Genomic DNA, 20449 nt, shown 5'->3' with positions numbered 1-20449 from the left:
GTTTTATATTGCAATGTATTGTATTGTAATGTATAGTGTTATATTGTTTTACTTTGTATTGTATTGTTTTATATTGTAATGTATTGCAATGTATTATTTTATATTGTACAGTGATGTTTGGTATTGTATTGTAATGTGTTGTTTTAAATTGTAATATAGCAGGTCATATTTAGTACAGTAAGTCCCTTGGTGTATGATTGTAGCCTATTGTAGCAGCATGTTAGCAAGGTAATATAATATTGTAGAGGTTTGTAAATGGGTCAGAGTCAGGCAGGTACAGAACGGAAGGCAGGCTCAGAGTCAGGGCAGGCAGAATGGTCAGAACCGGGGAAACAAGGGAACAGAAGTTGAGAAGGCAGGGAGATGGGAAAACATGCTGGTAAGACCTGACAAGACAAGAAGAACTACCAACAGACAAACAGAGAACACAGGTATAAATACACTGGGGATAATGAGGAAGATGGGAGACACCTGGAGGAGGGTGGAGACCAGCACAAAGACAGGTGAACCAGATCAGGGTGACAATAGCAGCAGGTAATATACTATAGTAGCAGCATGTTAGTGAGGTAATATACTATAGTAGCAGCATGTTAGTGAGGTAATATACTATAGTAGCAGCATGTTAGTGAGGTAATATAATATAGCAGCAGCATGTTAGTGAGGTAATATACTATAGTAGCAGCATGTTAGTGAGGTGATATACTATAGTAGCAGCATGTTAGTGAGGTAATATACTATAGTAGTAGGATGTTAGTGAGGTAATATACTATAGTAGCAGCATGTTAGTGAGGTAATATACTATAGTAGCAGCATGTTAGTGAGGTGATATACTATAGTAGCAGCATGTTAGTGAGGTAATATACTATAGTAGTAGGATGTTAGTGAGGTAATATACTATAGTAGCAGCATGTTAGTGAGGTAATATACTATAGTAGCAGCATGTTAGTGAGGTAATATACTATAGTAGCAGCATGTTAGTGAGGTAATATTATATAGTAGTAGGATGTTAGTGAGGTAATATACTATAGTAGTAGCATGTTAGTGAGGTAATATACTATAGTAGCAGCATGTTAGTGAGGTAAAATACTATAGTAGCAGCATGTTAGTGAGGTAATATAATATAGCAGCAGCATGTTAGTGAGGTAATATACTATAGTAGTAGCATGTTAGTGAGGTAATATACTATAGTAACAGCATGTTAGTGAGGTAATATACTATAGTAGCAGCATGTTAGTGAGGTAATATACTATAGTAGTAGCATGTTAGTGAGGTAATATACTATAGTAGCAGCATGTTAGTGAGGTAATATAATATAGTAGCAGCATGTTAGTGAGGTAATATACTATAGTAGTAGGATGTTAGTGAGGTAATATACTATAGTAGCAGCATGTTAGTGAGGTAATATACTATAGTAGCAGCATGTTAGTGAGGTAATATACTATAGTAGCAGCATGTTAGTGAGGTAATATACTATAGTAGCAGCATGTTAGTGAGGTAATATACTATAGTAACAGCATGTTAGTGAGGTAATATACTATAGTAGCAGCATGTTAGTGAGGTAATATAATATAGCAGCAGCATGTTAGTGAGATAATATACTATAGTAGCAGCATGTTAGTGAGGTAATATACTATAGTAGCAGCATGTTAGTGAGGTAATATACTATAGCAGCAGCATGTTAGTGAGATAATATACTATAGTAGCAGCATGTTAGTGAGGTAATATACAATAGTAGTAGCATGTTAGTGAGGTAATATACTATAGTAGCAGCATGTTAGTGAGGTAATATACTATAGTAGCAGCATGTTAGTGAGGTAATATACTATAGTAGCAGCATGTTAGTGAGGTAATATACTATAGTAGCAGCATGTCAGTGAGGTAATATTATATAGTAGTAGGATGTTAGTGAGGTAATATACTATAGTAGCAGCATGTTAGTGAGGTAATATACTATAGTAGCACATGTTAGTGAGGTAATATACTATAGTAGCAGCATGTTAGTGAGGTAATATACTATAGTAGCAGCATGTTAGTGAGGTGATATACTATAGTAGCAGCATGTTAGTGAGGTAATATACTATAGTAGCAGCATGTTAGTGAGGTAATATTATATAGTAGTAGGATGTTAGTGAGGTAATATACTATAGTAGCAGCATGTTAGTGAGGTAATATACTATAGTAGCACATGTTAGTGAGGTAATATACTATAGTAGCAGCATGTTAGTGAGGTAATATACTATAGTAGCAGCATGTTAGTGAGGTGATATACTATAGTAGCAGCATGTTAGTGAGGTAATATACTATAGTAGCACATGTTAGTGAGGTAATATACTATAGTAGCAGCATGTTAGTGAGGTAATATAATATAGTAGCAACATGTTTCTTAGCCTCTCTGTCAGGCTTCCACCTCCCTATAACAACGACAGCAACAATCACACCTCTGTCTAGTATTCTTCATTTCCTCTGACAACAGCAACAATCACACCTCTGTCTGTCTAGTATTCTTCATTTCCTCTGACAACAGCAACAATCACACCTCTGTCTGTCTAGTATTCTTCATTTCCTCTGACAACAGCAACAATCACACCTCTGTCTGTCTAGTATTCTTCATTTCCTCCGACAACAGCAACAATCACACCTCTGTCTGTCTAGTATTCTTCATTTCCTCTGACAACAGCAACAATCACACCTCTGTCTGTCTAGTATTCTTCATTCCTCCGACAACAAAACCACGCCACAGTAAAGACCGCAAAAAAAGTATACACAGCCAGGGTGAAAGCAACGCTCCGTTGCTGTGTATGGGTAGTTTACCTGAAGTGTGTAGGGCCCTTAACGAATCCCAATCACCACGCGTTGCTCTACGCCCACACTATTGGAGGCTGGCTTGAATGACGTGAGGATTGGCCTTTCTGATTGGCCGAGCAGGGACAGGAAAGTGCCCCTAGACCAATGGGCTGCGTCAAAGGGCAGATGTTGCGGCTGAAGGCGGAGCTCTCCGAGTTACTTAAAGACGCGAGGTTGAGAAAACACTAGTAAAGCACACAGGGCTGCGTGAGTACAGAGGGGAAGAAGAGAGAGAGAACGAACGGAGAAATAGAAGAGAGGGACAGGGAGGGAGTAGAGAAGACCGTGGAGCCCGCGGCACTGATGGAACAACAGGATATATAACCGTTCCCTGGGTAACTGCTTCTATTACTCCGGTGTTTTTCCCTGGTGCATTATGGCCTCTAAATTAGCCTTTATTTTTTCCCCCGCGGTGCATCCAAACTGATCAAGGATGATACATCTGAAGCATTCAGTCGGCGCGCACTTCTCTTCTCCGTGGAAGACTGGAGATTTCACCTGCCCCTCTCTCTTTCTCTCTCTCTATCTTTCTCTCTCTCTCTTTCTCTCTCTATCCAGCGCTGCTATTTTATCATTCAGTCCACCAGAGGGTATGATTAGCTAAAGGCATGTGATGAGAGCCACGGACTAAATCATTGATTGTTTTCTCGTCTTTCAAGCGAACTGGGCTCAATAACTCGAGTGTTGATCATCTATGTGGCTGTTGACTGTTACATGAATGTACTGGATACCGCTGTGATTCTGTGTAGCTGAAAGCCGACCGGAGTTGTGTACTGGAGCCTATTGTCTGTTGGGTTTTGTCTGTTCTTTCCCCACAGTAACATATCTGTCCCCTTCTCTCCCTCTTTCCTTCCCTCCCGACCCCAGACACCGTATTCCATGCCTCTCCTCTGTCGGGGCCTCGTCATTGATGGGCAACCACTTGGACCGTATCACCCATCTCAGCTACAGCGAGCTGCCAACCGGCGATCCGTCCGGAGTGGAGAAAGAGGAGCTCAGGGTCGGCGTAGCTTACTTCTTCTCCGACGAAGAGGAAGAGGTGGATATTACTTATTTGTATATCATTTAGTGTTGTCTGTCTTGTGTGTATTCCACTGGGGACCACGTTGGAAACAAATTGGCATCGCTTTAACCCTCAACCTACCAACATATTGTAACACACTATTTACCAACCGGGGTCAATTTGACCACAATAATAAACTATTACGGGGAAGAAAGAAAAAAATGATAGTAAAATATCTATGTATATCTTATTAATTAGCATATTCTGTCAAAATAATTTTAGGGTAAATAATAATTGTAAAATAATCATGGGGTAAAAACTACTGCATTTTAAAGGGGCATGTACACCAACATCTGCAATGTACTTCATTTTACTGACGAGAAACGGCATTCAATTCACTTCAAAAACTGATCCTTAGAGACATCGACTAAACATATGGCATCGTTCTCTGATTTACCCAACAGCCAGCGTTTACATCACTGTTAGTGGAACAATCAGTGGTAGGGGTTGTGGCAGCATATTCCACGAAGCAGGTCCACATCTTGTAACTCCCTTCAATCCTAAGGTCCACATCTTGTAACTCACTTCAATCCAAAGGTCCACATCTTGTAACTCACTTCAATCCAAAGGTCCACATCTTGTAACTCACTTCAATCCAAAGGTCCACATCTTGTAACTCACTTCAATCCAAAGGTCCACATCTTGTAACTCACTTCAATCCAAAGGTCCACATCTTGTAACTCACTTCAATCCAAAGGTCCACATCTTGTAACTCACTTCAATCCAAAGGTCCACATCTTGTAACTCACTTCAATCCAAAGGTCCACATCTTGTAACTCACTTCAATCCAAAGGTCCACATCTTGTAACTCACTTGAAACCAAATGTCCACATCATGTAAGTCACTTCTGAACCAAATGATATGTCACCCTATTATCATAACAAGTTGCACATATATAATATTGGCGGATAGTTTTGCACATCTGGTATTTCTAACACATTGTCCTATTTTTCTGAGAATACACACCAATACAGCACTATGTCAATTCAGAGGGAAGCTGGTTTCTGGTCTCCAGTTCTACCAAGTTTTCCTACTGCTGACAGACTTGTATGAGCTGCATATATCTAAGGTGATGTGTACACAGTCATCCCTAGCTTAGGTACGCGCCCATGGTTATGACTATCTATGTATGACAAATGGGGCTCCTGGGTGGCGCAGCGGTCTAAGACACTGCATCTCAGTGCTAGAGGCGTCACTACAGACCCTGGTTCAGCGGTCTAAGACACTGCATCTCAGTGCTAGAGGCGTCACTACAGACCCTGGTTCAGCGGTCTAAGACACTGCATCTCAGTGCTAGAGGCGTCACTACAGACCCTGGTACAGAGGTCTAAGACACTGCATCTCAGTGTTAGAGGAGTCACTACAGACCCTGGTACAGAGGTCTAAGACACTGCATCTCAGTGTTAGAGGCGTCACTACAGACCCTGGTTCAGAGGTCTAAGACACTGCATCTCAGTGTTAGAGGCGTCACTACAGACCCTGGTTCAGAGGTCTAAGACACTGCATCTCAGTGCTAGAGGCGTCACTACAGACCCTGGTTCAGAGGTCTAAGACACTGCATCTCAGTGCTAGAGGCGTCACTACAGACCCTGGTTCAGAGGTCTAAGACACTGCATCTCAGTGCTAGAGGCGTCACTACAGACCCTGGTTCAGAGGTCTAAGACACTGCATCTCAGTGTTAGAGGAGTCACTACAGACCCTGGTACAGAGGTCTAAGACACTGCATCTCAGTGCTAGAGGAGTCACTACAGACCCTGGTACAGAGGTCTAAGACACTGCATCTCAGTGTTAGAGGCGTCACTACAGACCCTGGTTCAGAGGTCTAAGGCACTGCATCTCAGTGCTAGAGGCGTCACTATAGACCCTGGTTCAGCGGTCTAAGACACTGCATCTCAGTGCTAGAGGCGTCACTACAGACCCTGGTTCAGCGGTCTAAGGCACTGCATCTCAGTGCTAGAGGTGTCACTACAGACACCCTGGTTCAGCGGTCTAAGGCACTGCATCTCAGTGCTAGAGGCGTCACTACAGACCCTGGTTCAGCGGTCTAAGACACTGCATCTCAGTGCTAGAGGCGTCACTACAGACCCTGGTGCAGAGGTCTAAGGCACTGCATCTCAGTGCTAGAGGCGTCACTACAGACACCCTGGTTCAGCGGTCTAAGGCACTGCATCTCAGTGTTAGAGGAGTCACTATAGACCCTGGTTCAGCGGTCTAAGGCACTGCATCTCAGTGCTAGAGGCGTCACTACAGACACCCTGGTTCAGAGGTCTAAGGCACTGCATCTCAGTGCTAGAGGTGTCACTACAGACCCTGGTTCAGAGGTCTAAGACACTGCATCTCAGTGTTAGAGGCGTCACTACAGACCCTGGTTCAGAGGTCTAAGACACTGCATCTCAGTGTTAGAGGCGTCACTACAGACCCTGGTTCAGAGGTCTAAGACACTGCATCTCAGTGTTAGAGGCGTCACTACAGACCCTGGTTCAGAGGTCTAAGACACTGCATCTCAGTGTTAGAGGCGTCACTACAGACCCTGGTTCAGAGGTCTAAGACACTGCATCTCAGGGCTAGAGGAGTCACTACAGACACCCTGGTTCATAGGTCTAAGGCACTGCATCTCAGTGCTAGAGGCGTCACTACAGACCCTGGTTCAGCGGTCTAAGGCACTGCATCTCAGTGCTAGAGGAGTCACTACAGACCCTGGTGCAGTGGTCTAAGGCACTGCATCACAGTGCTAGAGGCGTCACTACAGACCCTGGTTCAGCGGTCTAAGGCACTGCATCTCAGTGTTAGAGGCGTCACTATAGACCCTGGTTCAGCGGTCTAAGGCACTGCATCTCAGTGCTAGAGGAGTCACTACAGACACCCTGGTTCAGCGGTCTAAGACACTGCATCTCAGTGCAGGAGGCGTCACTACAGACACCCTGGTACAGAGGTCTAAGACACTGCATCTCAGTGCTAGAGGAGTCACTACAGACCCTGGTTCAGCGGTCTAAGGCACTGCATCTCAGTGCTAGTGGCGTCACTACAGACCCTGGTTCAGCAGTCTAAGGCACTGCATCTCAGTGCTAGAGGAGTCACTACAGACCCTGGTTCAGTGGTCTAAGACACTGCATCTCAGTGCTAGTGGCGTCACTACAGACCCTGGTTCAGCGGTCTAAGGCACTGCATCTCAGTGCTAGTGGCGTCACTACAGACACCCTGGTTCGATCCCGGGCTGTATCACAACCGGCCGTGATTGGGAATCCCATAGGGCGGCGGCACAGTTGGCCCAGCGTCGTCCGGGTTACGGAGGGGGGGGTGGGGTTTAAGCCGGGGTAAGCCGTCATTGTAAATAAGATTTGGTTCTTAACTGACTTGCCTGGTTCAATAAAGGTTAAATAAAACCATTTATAAATAAAGGTATAAATAAAATATATAAAGGTGTTCCATCTCTCCAGATGTGTCACGCCCAGACCTTATTATTCTTTGTTTTCTTTATTATTTTGGTCAGGGTGTTGTTTGTCGTGTTTTGTCCTGTCTTGGGTTTTTGTATGTTTATAGGGTTGTTTTTTACTAGTCTGTGTTTTGTATGTCTATGGTTGCCTAGATTGGTTCTCAATTAGAGGCAGCTGTTTATCGTTGTCTCTGATTGGGAACCATATTTAGGCAGCCATTTTCCTTGGATAATTTGTGGGTGATTGTCTGTGTTAGTTGCCTGTGTCTGCACTTATAATATATAGCGTCACGGTTGTTTTGTAAGTTTGTTTGAGTGTTCTTCGTTTCGTTAAATAAGGAGATGTATTCATCTCGCACTGCGCCTTGGTCTCATCCACAACAACGAACGTGACAAGATGATCTGTCTATCTGGTCAAATTCCCTGATACTTGGCCCCCCTTCCACCCTCTGAGGATATCTACAGCTTCATATTAGACAAACCTGCTTTCAAATACTTTATTATGTTTGGCTGAAAAGAACTACTTTTCAGAGAATACACACCGATTAATCAAATCAAATTTTACTGTACCAAACCCTCCCCTAAACCGGACGACGCTGGGCCAAACCCTCCCCGAACCCGGACGACGCTGTGCCAAACCCTCCCCGAACCCGGACGACGCTGGGCCAAACCCTCCCCTAACCCGGACGACGCTGGGCCAAACCCTCCCCTAACCCGGACGACGCTGGGCCAAACCCTCCCCTAACCCGGACGACGCTGGGCCAAACCCTCCCCTAACCCGGACGACGCTGGGCCAAACCCTCCCCTAACCCGGACGACGCTGGGCCAAGCCCTCCCCTAACCCGGACGACGCTGGGCCAAACCCTCCCCTAACCCGGACGACGCTGGGCCAAACCCTCCCCTAACCCGGACGACGCTGGGCCAAACCCTCCCCTAACCCGGACGACGCTGGGCCAAACCCTCCACTAACCCGGACGACGCTGGGCCAAACCCTCCCCTAACCCGGACGACGTTGGGCCAAACCCTCCCCTAACCCGGACGACGTTGGGCCAAACCCTCCCCTAACCCGGGTGACGCTGGGCCAAACCCTCCCCTAACCCGGGTGACGCTGGGCCAAACCCTCCCCTAACCCGGACGACGCTGGGCCAAACCCTCCCCTAACCCGGACGAGAGCTGGGCCAAACCCTCCCCTAACCCGGATGACGCTGGTCCAAACCCTCCCCTAACCCGGACGACGCTGGGCCAATTGTGCGCCGCCTCTTGGGTCTCCCGGTCACGGCCGGCTGTGAAACGGCCTGAGATCGAACCTGGGTCTGTAATGACGCCTTAGACCGCAGAGCGGGAGGAGGATTATTAAGCCTGGAGACAGACGTGGATTGTGTCATTCAGAGGATGTAGAGTCCAATGACTTGAGGCTGAGGGCAAAAGAGGGCCCAACTCAATATTAGGAAGGTGATGGTGTGTGTGTATAGACAGCAGTTATATAGGATGGTGTGTGTATAGACAGTAGTTATAAAGGATGGTGTGTGTGTGTATAGACAGTAGTTATATAGGATGGTGTGTGTGTATAGACAGTAGTTATAAATAGGATGGTGTGTGTGTATAGACAGTAGTTATATATAGGATGGTGTGTGTGTATAGACAGTAGTTATATATAGGATGGTGGGTGTGTATAGACAGTAGTTATATATAGGATGGTGGGTGTGTATAGACAGTAGTTATATATAGGATGGTGGGTGTGTATAGACAGTAGTTATATATAGGATGGTGGGTGTGTATAGACAGTAGTTATATATAGGATGGTGGGTGTGTATAGACAGTGTAGACAGTAGTTAAACAGGATGGTGTGTATAGACAGTAGTTATATAGGATGGTGTGTATAGACAGTATAGACAGTAGTTATATAGGATGGTGTGTATAGACAGTAATTATATAGGATGGTGTGTATAGACAGTAGTTATATAGGATGGTGTGTATAGACAGTAGTTATACAGGATGGTGTGTATAGACAGTAGTTATATAGGATGGTGTGTATAGACAGTAGTTATACAGGATGGTGTGTATAGACAGTAGTTATATAGGAAGTGTGCATAGACAGTAGTTATACAGGATGGTGTTTATAGACAGTAGTTATATAGGATGGTGTGTATAGACAGTAGTTATACAGGATGGTGTGTATAGACAGTAGCTATATAGGATGTTGTTTATAGACATTAGTTATATAGGATGGTGTGTATAGACAGTAGTTATATAGGATGCTGGGTGTGTATAGACAGTAGTTATATAGGATGCTGTGTGTGTATAGACAGTAGTTCTATAGGATGGTGTGTATAGACAGTAGTTATATAGGAAGTGTGTATAGACAGTAATTATATAGGATGGTGTGTATAGACAGTAGTTATATAGGATGGTGTGTATAGACAGTAGTTATATAGGATGGTGTGTATAGACAGTAGTTATATAGGATGGTGTGTATAGACAGTAGCTATATAGGATGGTGTTTATAGACAGTAGTTATATAGGATGGTGTGTATAGACAGTAGTTATATAGGATGGTGTTTATAGACAGTAGTTATATTGGATGGTGTGTATAGACAGTAGTTATACAGGATGGTGTGTATAGACAGTAGCTATATAGGATGGTGTTTATAGACAGTAGTTATATAGGATGGTGTGTATAGACAGTATAGACAGTAGTTATATAGGAAGTGTGTATAGACAGTTGTTATATAGGATGGTGTGTATAGACAGTTGTTATATAGGATGGTGTGTATAGACAGTAGTTATATAGGATGGTGTGTATAGACAGTATAGACAGTAGTTATATAGGAAGTGTGTATAGACAGTTGTTATATAGGATGGTGTGTATAGACAGTTGTTATATAGGAAGTGTGTATAGACAGTAGTTATATAGGAAGTGTGTATAGACAGTAGTTATATAGGATGGTGTGTATAGACAGTATAGACAGTAGTTATATAGGATGGTGTGTATAGACAGTAGTTATATAGGATGGTGTGTATAGACAGTAGTTATACAGGATGGTGTTTATAGACAGTAGTTATACAGGATGGTGTGTATAGACAGTAGTTATATAGGAAGTGTGTATAGACAGTAGTTATATAGGAAGTGTGTATAGACAGTAGTTATATAGGAAGTGTGTATAGACAGTAGTTATATAGGAAGTGTGTATAGACAGTAGTTATATAGGATGGTGTGTATAGACAGTAGTTATATAGGAAGTGTGTATAGACAGTTATATAGGATGGTGTGTATAGACAGTGGTTATATAGGATGGTGTGTGTATAGACAGTAGTTATATAGGATGGTGTGTGTATAGACAGTAGTTATATAGGAAGTGTGTATAGACAGTAGTTATATAGGATGGTGTGTATAGACAGTATAGACAGTAGTTATATAGGATGGTGTGTATAGACAGTAGTTATACAGGATGGTGTGTATAGACAGTAGTTATACAGGATGGTGTTTATAGACAGTAGTTATATAGGATGGTGTTTATAGACAGTAGTTATATAGGAAGTGTGTATAGACAGTAGTTATATAGGAAGTGTGTATAGACAGTAGTTATATAGGAAGTGTGTATAGACAGTAGTTATATAGGAAGTGTGTATAGACAGTAGTTATATAGGAAGTGTGTATAGACAGTAGTTATATAGGAAGTGTGTATAGACAGTAGTTATATAGGAAGTGTGTATAGACAGTAGTTATATAGGAAGTGTGTATAGACAGTATAGACAGTAGTTATATAGGAAGTGTGTATAGACAGTATGGACAGGAAATGAGTAGAAAGGTGTGTACAGCAGTATTTATATATGATTAATTATGACTAGAATACAGTATATACAGTTAAAGTTGGACGTTTACATACATGGGTTGGAGTCAGTAAAACTTGTTTTTCAACCAATAAACAAATTTCTTGTTAATTGGGGATAGCCCCCCTTTTTTTTTGATTTTCCTAAAATGACATACCCAAATCCAGCTTCCTGTAGCTCAGGCCCTGAAGCAAGGATATGCATATTCTTAGTACCATTTGAAAGGAAACACTTTGACGTTTGTGGAAATGTGAATTGAATGTCGGAGAATATAACACAATAGATCTGGGAGAAGAAAATACAAAGAAAAAAACACCAGTTTTTTTATTTTATTTCTACCACCATCTTTGAAATGCAACAGAAAGGTCCCAGTTCTAGCCATCACTCTGTGTGTAATTCCGATGGTGTCCACAAGAGGGAGGCAGTGTGGGTGCAAAGTTTCAGACTGATAACTTGAAGTATGAGTGAGCTCCGTGACATTTAATGTGAAATCACCCAGGTACATTTGGGCAAAGACTTTGACATTTTCATTACATTTTTTTGCAAGAATATCGTCAAATCTGTACACTTGGACTTTGATTTAACTTTTCCAGTATTAGTAGCCCTATTGTCAGTTCAACATTTGCAAAACACCCAGTTTTCATAACTTCATAACTCTCCATATTCTTGTACATTTTGCCCAAAAGGAAAAGGCTTGTCGCACAAGGTTAACATCTACATTTTGCAACAGATACGGGTTTTCCTGTACTCCCGCATACTCCCGTAAAGCCCAGCTCATTGGCTATCTAGCTAGCTTTGTTTGATCCCGATTGGTGCTTATTTGACAAAGTTACAGTCAATCAAGTGAAGACCGTCCGTGCTCCATGGAGACGCCACTCTCTGACCAAATTTGGAGGATATACTACACCCCTAATGATATAGTGAAGTCTGGTTACCTTCTAGGATCTCTGAGGAATAAATACGAACGTGATTTGACTGGTTGAAACAAAAAAAATGAGTGGAAATACAAAATGGACCTTTTTACGATATGAAAAATAATTTTATCTAACAAAACGACACTTCATGTCATCTCTGGGACCCTTTGGATGATTAATCAGAGCAAGATTTCTGAATGTAAGTAACCTTCAGAGGTGAATATATCAAATCTTTCGCGGTGAAAAAAAGTGTTTTGTTGTTAGGAGCAAGCAATAGCATGGCATTTCTTCACAGTGATAGCTACTGCAAATTGGACAGTGCAGTTATATTAACAAGAATTTAAGCTTTCAGCTGATATAAGACGCTTACATGTACCGACATTTGTTGTTTCTCTAAAATCTGCGATCGTGACACACCGCGCTGCATGATTTACAACTGTCCCGTTGACAGGACGCCTATCCCCACTGGAATTGTGCATGACAAGTAATTTTTCCAACAATTGTTTACAGACAGATTATTTAACCTGTTGAAACTCCCCATCCCGGATCCGGGATCGTGACTAAAGCCTCAGGCTCATTAGCATAACGCAACGTTAACGATTTCTGAAAATCGCAAATAAAATTAAAATAATGCGTTTGCTCTCAAGCTTAGCCTTTTCTTAACAACACTGTCATCTCAGATTTTCAAAATATGCTTTTGAACCATAGAAATTGACTAATTTGTGTAAGAGTATGCAAAGCTAGCATAGCATTTTGTGTAGCATGTAGCACGCAACATTTTCACAAAAGCCAGATAACCAAATAAATAAAATCATTTACCTTTGAAGAGCTTCTGATGTTTTCAATGAGGAGGCTCTCAGTCACATACCAAATGCGCAGTGTTTCCTGAAAGCGTCTGTGTGTAGGAGAAATCGTTCCGTTTTCTACATTGCGCCTGGCTACTGAAACGAACCGAAAATGCAGTCACCTACAACGTAAAACTTTTTCCGGATTAACTACACAATATCGACCGAAACATGGCAAACGTTGTTTGGAATCAGTCCTCAAGGTGTTTTTTCACATATCTCTTCATTGACATGCAGTTCGTGGAAGCTTGCTTTCCTCTCTGTATTCCTTGGAAAAATACTGGCAGGTGACTTTTGCGCACCAATTTCGGCGCAGGACACCGGGCGGACACGTGGTAAATGTGGTCTGTTATGGTCAATCTTCCAATGATCTGCCTACAAATACGTCACAATGCTGCAGACACCTTGGGGAAACGACAGAGAGGGTTGATTCATTCCTCTTGCGTTCACAGCCATATAAGGAGATCATGACAGAGCCTCAAAAATCCTTGTCATTTCCTGGATGCCATCTCATCTTGGTTTTGCCTGAAGCTCACGTTAAAGGGCACGCACAGAGAAGATCTTTGTATTTCTGGACACGTCAGAGTGTTTTCTTTCGAACAGTAGCAATTATATGCATAGTCGAGCATCTTTTTGTGACAAAATATCTTGTTTAAAACGGGAACGTTTTTCATCCAAAAATGAAATTGCGCCCCTAGAGTTCCAAGAAGTTAACGTAGAATTATCTGGATCACAATTCCAGTGGGTCAGAAGTTTACATACACTAAATTGACTGTGCATTTAAACAGCTTGGATAATTCCAGAAAATGATGTCATGGCTTTAGAAGCTTCTAATAGGCTAATTTACATAATTTGAGTTAATTGGAGGTGTACCAGTGGGTGTATTTCAAGGCCTACCTTCAAACTCAGTACCTCTTAGCTTGACATCATGGGAAAATCAAAAGAAATTAGCCTAGACCTCATTTTTTTCGTAGACCTCCACAAGTCTGGTTCGTCCTTGGGAGCAATTTACAAATGCCTTTAGTTACCACTTTAATCTGTACAAACAATAGTACGCAAGTATAAACACCATGGGACCACGCAGCCGTCATACCGCTCAGGAAGTAGACGCGTTCTGTCTCCTAGAGATGAACGTACTTTGGTGCGGAAAGTGCAAATGAATCCCAGAACAACAGCAGAGGACCTATATCCACAGTAAAATTAGTCCTATATCGACATAACCTGAAAGGCCGCTCAGCAAGGAAGAAACCACTGTTCCAAACCGCCATAAAAAGCCAGACTAAGGTTTACAACTGCACATGGGGACAAAGATCGTACTTTTTGGATAAATGTCCTCTGGTCTGATGAACCAAAAATAGAACTGTTTGGCCATAATGACCATTGTTATGTTTGGAGGAAAAAGGGGGAGGCTTGCAAGCCCAAGAACACCATCCCAACCGTGAAGCACGGGGATGGCAGCATCATGTTGTGGGGGTGCTTTGCTGCAGGAGGGTCTGGTGCACTTCACAAAATAGATGGCATCATGAGGCAGGAAAATGATGTGGATATATTGAAGCAACATCTCAAGACATTAGTCAGGAAGTTAAAGCTCGGTCGTAAATGAGTCTTCCAAATGAACAATGACCCCAAGCATACTTCCAAAGTTGTGGCAAAATGGCTTAAGGACAACCAAGACAAGGTATTGGAGTGGTCATCACAAAGCCCTGACCTCAATCCCATAGAACATTTTTGGGCAGAACTGAAAAAGTGTATGCGCGCAAGGAGGCTTACAAACCTGACTCAGTTACATCAGCTCTGTCAGGAGGAATGGGCCAAAATTCTGGGAATGTGATGAAAGAAATGAAAGCTGAAATAAATAATTCTCTCCTATCATTCTGACATTTGACATTCTTAAAATAAAGTGGTGATCCTAACTGACCCAAGACAGGGAATTTTTACTAGGATTAGCCTAGTGGTTAGAGCGTTGGACTAGTAACCGGGAGGTTGCAAGTTCAAACCCTCGAGCTGACAAGGTACAAAATCTGTCGTTCTGCCCAGGCAGTTAACCCACTGTTCCTAGGCCGTCATTGAAAATAATAATTTGTTCTTAACTGACTTGCCTGGTGAAATAAAAATAAGTCCCTGATATTCATACATGAATATGATAGTTTATAGTGTGATTTCCTTTACTGTCCATTGAGGTACTTAACCATAATAATTTAGTTATGTATGTATATGCTATAATGTATTGCCTATAAACTCGATAAATTCAGTAAACTCAGTATTATTGTGTGTTATTTCTTACATTAATTGTTGCATTATTACTTACAGCCAAAAATAAGTTTGCTCACCAGCATTTTGACCAGAAATGCAACTTTCCTGAAATGGATCCTTTGTTTGTACACCCCCCCAAGGCATTTCGTACACCCCCCCAAGGCATTTCGTACACCCCCCAAGGCATTTCGTACACCCCCCAAGGCATTTCGTACACCCCCAAGGCATTTCGTACACCCCCCAAGGCATTTCGTACACCCCCCAAGGCATGTTCGTACACCCCCCCAAGGCATGTTCGTACACCCCCCCCCCCAAGGCATGTTCGTACACCCCCCCCCCCAAGGCATGTTCGTACACCCCCCCCCAAGGCATTTCGTACACCCCCCCCAAGGCATTTCGTACACCCACCCCCAAGGCATTTCGTACACCCCCCCCCCAAGGCATTTCGTACACCCCCCCCCCAAGGCATTTCATACACCCCCCCCCCCCAAGGCATTTCGTACACCCCCTCCCCCCAAGGCATTTCGTACACCCCACCCCCCAAGGCATTTCGTACACCCCCCCCCAAGGCATTTCGTACACCCCCCCCCCCCCCCAAGGCATTTCGTACACCCCCCCCCCCCCCCCAAGGCATTTCGTACACCCCCCCCCCCCCAAGGCATTTCCACTCATCCTGGGGGAGACGCCGCCAACTGAGAATACAGGGCTTTTAGTCCAACTCAGCACCATCCACCACTTCTGAGTTACTCGCTAATGTTCAGTCCCTGGACAATTAAAGTAGACCAGCTCAGGGCGAGGATCTCCTTCCAGAGAGACATCAGGGACTGTAACATACTCTGTTTCACGTAATCGTGGCTCTCTCTGGATGTCCCCGTCCATACAGCCAGCGGGGTTCTCTGTATTAACATCATAATACGTAACTCTCCGGGATGAAAGCTGTGTTTCATTATGATGTCATGGTGTGATTACATACAGGAACCTTTTGTTCACCCGATCTGAAATACCATCAAATGTTGACCGCATTCTCTTCGGTCGTCGTCACGGCTGTGTCTATTTCTCCTCTACACCAATACAGCTCTCTGTGTATCTTGAGTACTGTATTGCAGTTCTATCAAGTATTTATACCAGTGGAGGACCATCTTTACCAGATTTTTTAAATGCACATAAAGTTAATTTAGTTTTTTTTTTTACACAGTCATACGATACGTTGTATTGAAAAGTCCAATCTCATGAGATGACATGGGGAGCTGTATCTCTACAGATAATCTGTCTATCTGGTCTAAATCACTGATACAGTTCCCCTCCATCTCCTCCGATGGATAACTTGTTATTATGTCTCCAGAGAAACAAATAGAGGTCAAATATCGATCAAATTACTAAAGGCAAAATTAGGTGTCAAAATGACCCCAAATAACTTGCATTTGTAAATAGTGCATATTGATATAGAAAGTCTCAACAATTATTTATTTGAATAATTGAAAACACTACTTTTAGCCTATGATAAAACATATGCCTCTCAACTGGGGTCAAATTGTTTGTTTTTTTACCTTTATTTAACCAGGCAGGTCAGTTAAGAACAAATTATTATTTTCAATGACGGCCTAGGAACAGTGGGTTAACTGCATGTTCAGGGGCAGAACAACAGATTTGTACCTTGTCAGCTCGGGGGTCTGAACTCACAACCTTCCGATTACTAGTACAACGCTCTAACCACTAGGCTACCCTGCCGCCCCTAGTTGGTAGCTTGAGGGGTCTTGTAACCCTGGGCTTGTAGGCCTACTCAGGCTACCATTATGTCAGATCATGAAATGCATGTTTAAATACATTTCTACCAAATTATTAGATTAAAAAGTACTCTTTTTTTCACGCACTGAGAAAAATCAGCACAAACCAGATTGACGAGATCTTCCCATTATGTTTCTGCAGAGAGGACTTACCCTCTTAGGAGAATCATGTGTAATTTATCTGCAGAAACGCATTGTTTTGAGCTACAAAGAAACAGTATAGCAGTCTGCCAATCAGGGAGCCAAATGAAGGGCTCTATCACCGATGGGATTCGGTACCCGACGTTTACCAAAAAGATTAAAAAAGAGCTGTTCATTCGCGAATGACCCGACACTAATGACAAACTTAGACTCTATTTGCCTGTTCTTTGGGTTTTAGGTTGGATATCTAACACATTTGATTGATTTGATTGAAAATACATTTGATTGATTGATGATTTGATTGATTGATGATTTGATTCCAGGTGGACGACGGAGGAGGAGGAGGAGGAGGTTACCCTTGCGCCAGCCAGGAGAGCCCCGGGGCGGTCAGTGAGCTGGAGTACTCCGCATTCTGCTCCCAGGAATGCATCTTCTCCAAGCTCCGCGAAAACCAGGACTTGAACGTGTACTCCGCCAAAACATTGCTCTCCATGTGCAAGCCAGGGGACCTTGTGGAACTAGTATCCACATCACAGGCACCTCACTGGGCTGTGTACGAGCTCAACGACCAGGTGATACACCTGCATGAGGGGGAGATACGGAAGGACAGCCTGACTGAGATTGGACGGGGCCGGCGTGGACGGATAGTGAACAGCCGCTACCGCTTCCGGCCGCTGCCTGCCAACCTGGTCGTGCAGAACGCCACTGGGCACCTCGGCCTGAACAGCGGGGAGATCTGCTGGACCAACTCGGAGAGCTTCGCCGCTTGGTGCCGCTTCGGGAAGCGGGAGTTTAAGAAGGGAGGCGAGGCACACTCGGCGGCGCAGCAGTACTTTCTCAAGGTGCACTTTGACGTCGGGACTCGGAGTGGACACGCCCACACGCTGGTCTTCCGTAGCCTGGAAGACATGATCTGGGAGCGCAGGCGTGTGGATGCCAGCGGGATTCTGAAAGAGTTGTCTTTAGGGGTCAACGGTGGGAAGGAGTGATTGATTTTGGAATTCTAATTAAAATGATGGCCTATACCTCTTCTCTTTCTTCTCCACACACACACACACACACACACACACTCACACTCACACTCACACACAGCGAAAGAGAGGAAGGACTTGTTGTGTATGTAGGCTGTCGGAATACTGTGGGCAGACCGAGGACGATGCTCTGTGACTCTGTAGGAGACAGATGTGATCATCATGCTGCAGGCAGACCGAGGACGATGCTCTGTGACTCTGTAGGAGACAGATGTGATCATCATGCTGCAGGCAGACCGAGGACGATGCTCTGTGACTCTGTAGGAGACAGATGTGATCATCATGCTGCAGGCAGACCGAGGACGATGCTCTGTGACTCTGTAGGAGACAGATGTGATCATCATGCTGCAGGCAGACCGAGGACGATGCTCTGTAGGAGACAGATGTGATCATCATGCTGCAGGCAGACCGAGGACGGTGCTCTGTAGGAGACAGATGTGGTCAACCTGCTGCAGGCAGACCGAGGACGATGCTCTGTGACTCTGTAGGAGACAGATGTGATCATCATGCTGCAGGCAGACCGAGGACGGTGCTCTGTAGGAGACAGATGTGATCATCATGCTGCAGGCAGACCGAGGACGATGCTCTGTAGGAGACAGATGTGATCATCATGCTGCAGGCAGACCGAGGACGATGCTCTGTAGGAGACAGATGTGGTCAACCTGCTGCAGGCAGACCGAGGACGGTGCTCTGTAGGAGACAGATGTGATCATCATGCTGCAGGCAGACCGAGGACGATGCTCTGTAGGAGACAGATGTGATCATCATGCTGCAGGCAGACCGAGGACGATGCTCTGTGACTCTGTAGGAGACAGATGTGATCATCATGCTGCAGGCAGACCGAGGACGATGCTCTGTGACTCTGTAGGAGACAGATGTGATCATCATGCTGCAGGCAGACCAAGGACGATGCTCTGTAGGAGACAGATGTGATCATCATGCTGCAGGCAGACCGAGGACGATGCTCTGTGACTCTGTAGGAGACAGATGTGGTCAACCTGCCAAGAGAAGAACAGGAAATAACACTCAACCATTTTCATGTAGACATTGACAACTGCTCTTGCTTGTTAGAGTGGTTTCTCTCCACCTCTGATAAGTCACCATGTACCTTTAAAAGCCACATAGCACACGACTCCACTCACTCATTTCTTTAAGGGTAACAGAATTCTGTCTCTCTCTCTCTCTCGCTGTCTCTCTCTCTCTGTCTCGCTCTGTCTCTCTCTCGCTCTGTCTCTCTGTCTCTGTCTGTCTGTCTGTCTGTCTGTCTGTCTGTCTGTCTGTCTGTCTGTCTGTCTGTCTGTCTGTCTCTGTCTATTTTTCTCTCTTTCTGCATAGGGCACATGCTGCTGCGGCAGACTACGGTAAGAGAGAAAGAGAGAAAGAAAGCGGGACTGAGAAGGAGAGATGTTTCTTGGATTGCTCCGGGGAGTCTCGGTTTTATTTTTTTACTCCTAGCTTAACATTACCTAAGAAAACCTGGGACTGAATGAACACACAGATACATCCATTCATGTTGTAGCCTACCAGACAGACAACCAGATAAACGGACAGAGAGAAGGACGGACGGACAGACAACCAGATGGATAGACAGCCAGCCAGACAGACAGACAGACGGATAGACAGCCAGATGGATGGACAGACAGAGAGGACTGACAGACAACCAGATGGATGGACAGACAGACAGACAGACGGATGGACAGACAGACAGACAGACAACCAGACAGACGGATGGAGAGAAGGACTGACAGACAACCAGATGGATAGACACGGACAGCCAGCCAGACAGACAGACGGACGGATGGACAGACACCCGTTGGCATCTGCCGGCCTGGTTGAAGCCACCTCCTATCTCACGGTGTTTGGTTGGAAAGCTATATTCATACATTGATTGGTTTGGATTTGAGTCCCATAATATTTTTGTATTTGAGTGTGTGACTACTTTCTCCCTGATTGATTTTCTGTTCTAATAAACAGGAGGTTGCAATATGAATAACGGTTCTGGTCTGAAAGATCATTGTGTGAATTCTTTGCTCTCTCTCTCTCTCTCTCACACACACACACACACGGACACATTCAAATGGATCATTGCTCATGTAGCCTATAGCATGTGTGGCTCTGTCTCACCCAGGAAGCCCACTCCCATCTCTGCTATGCATTATTCATCAGGCTAATGGTTATCCCCGGTAGTAACGTATAGTGACCAGTAGGGACTATGGAGATGATTAAAAACAGATGGAGCCTGTATGGAGAAGTCAGAGGCTGAGCTATCCAGCCCAGACACTTCAGAGGATGCGGGCTACTTGGCCTGGA

General features: G+C 44.1%; 1 protein-coding gene across 2 annotated transcripts; it reads left to right on the top strand.

Moving 5' to 3' along the window:
• The first annotated feature begins 3037 nt into the window (after positions 1-3037).
• On the top strand, positions 3038-20123 carry lratd1 (LRAT domain containing 1). 2 transcript variants are annotated; one of them, XM_064991782.1, is made up of 4 exons: positions 3038-3179; positions 3712-3883; positions 17432-18083; positions 19475-20123. In XM_064991782.1, the coding sequence occupies exons 2-4, from the start codon at positions 3755-3757 to the stop codon at positions 19597-19599; spliced, it is 906 nt and encodes a 301-aa protein (XP_064847854.1). In that variant the 5' UTR covers positions 3038-3179; positions 3712-3754; the 3' UTR covers positions 19600-20123. The 2 variants fall into 2 exon arrangements, with proteins under 2 accessions (XP_064847854.1, XP_064847855.1); XM_064991783.1 differs by having other exon boundaries at positions 17432-19565.
• The last annotated feature ends 326 nt before the right edge of the window (positions 20124-20449 follow it).

Source organism: Oncorhynchus masou, chromosome 16 (assembly GCF_036934945.1).
Source record: "Oncorhynchus masou masou isolate Uvic2021 chromosome 16, UVic_Omas_1.1, whole genome shotgun sequence".
In the NCBI taxonomy this organism is placed as follows: Eukaryota; Metazoa; Chordata; class Actinopteri; order Salmoniformes; family Salmonidae; genus Oncorhynchus; species Oncorhynchus masou.
The sequence above is the reverse complement of the archived record's forward strand: the minus strand, read 5'-3'. Positions and strand labels throughout refer to the sequence as shown.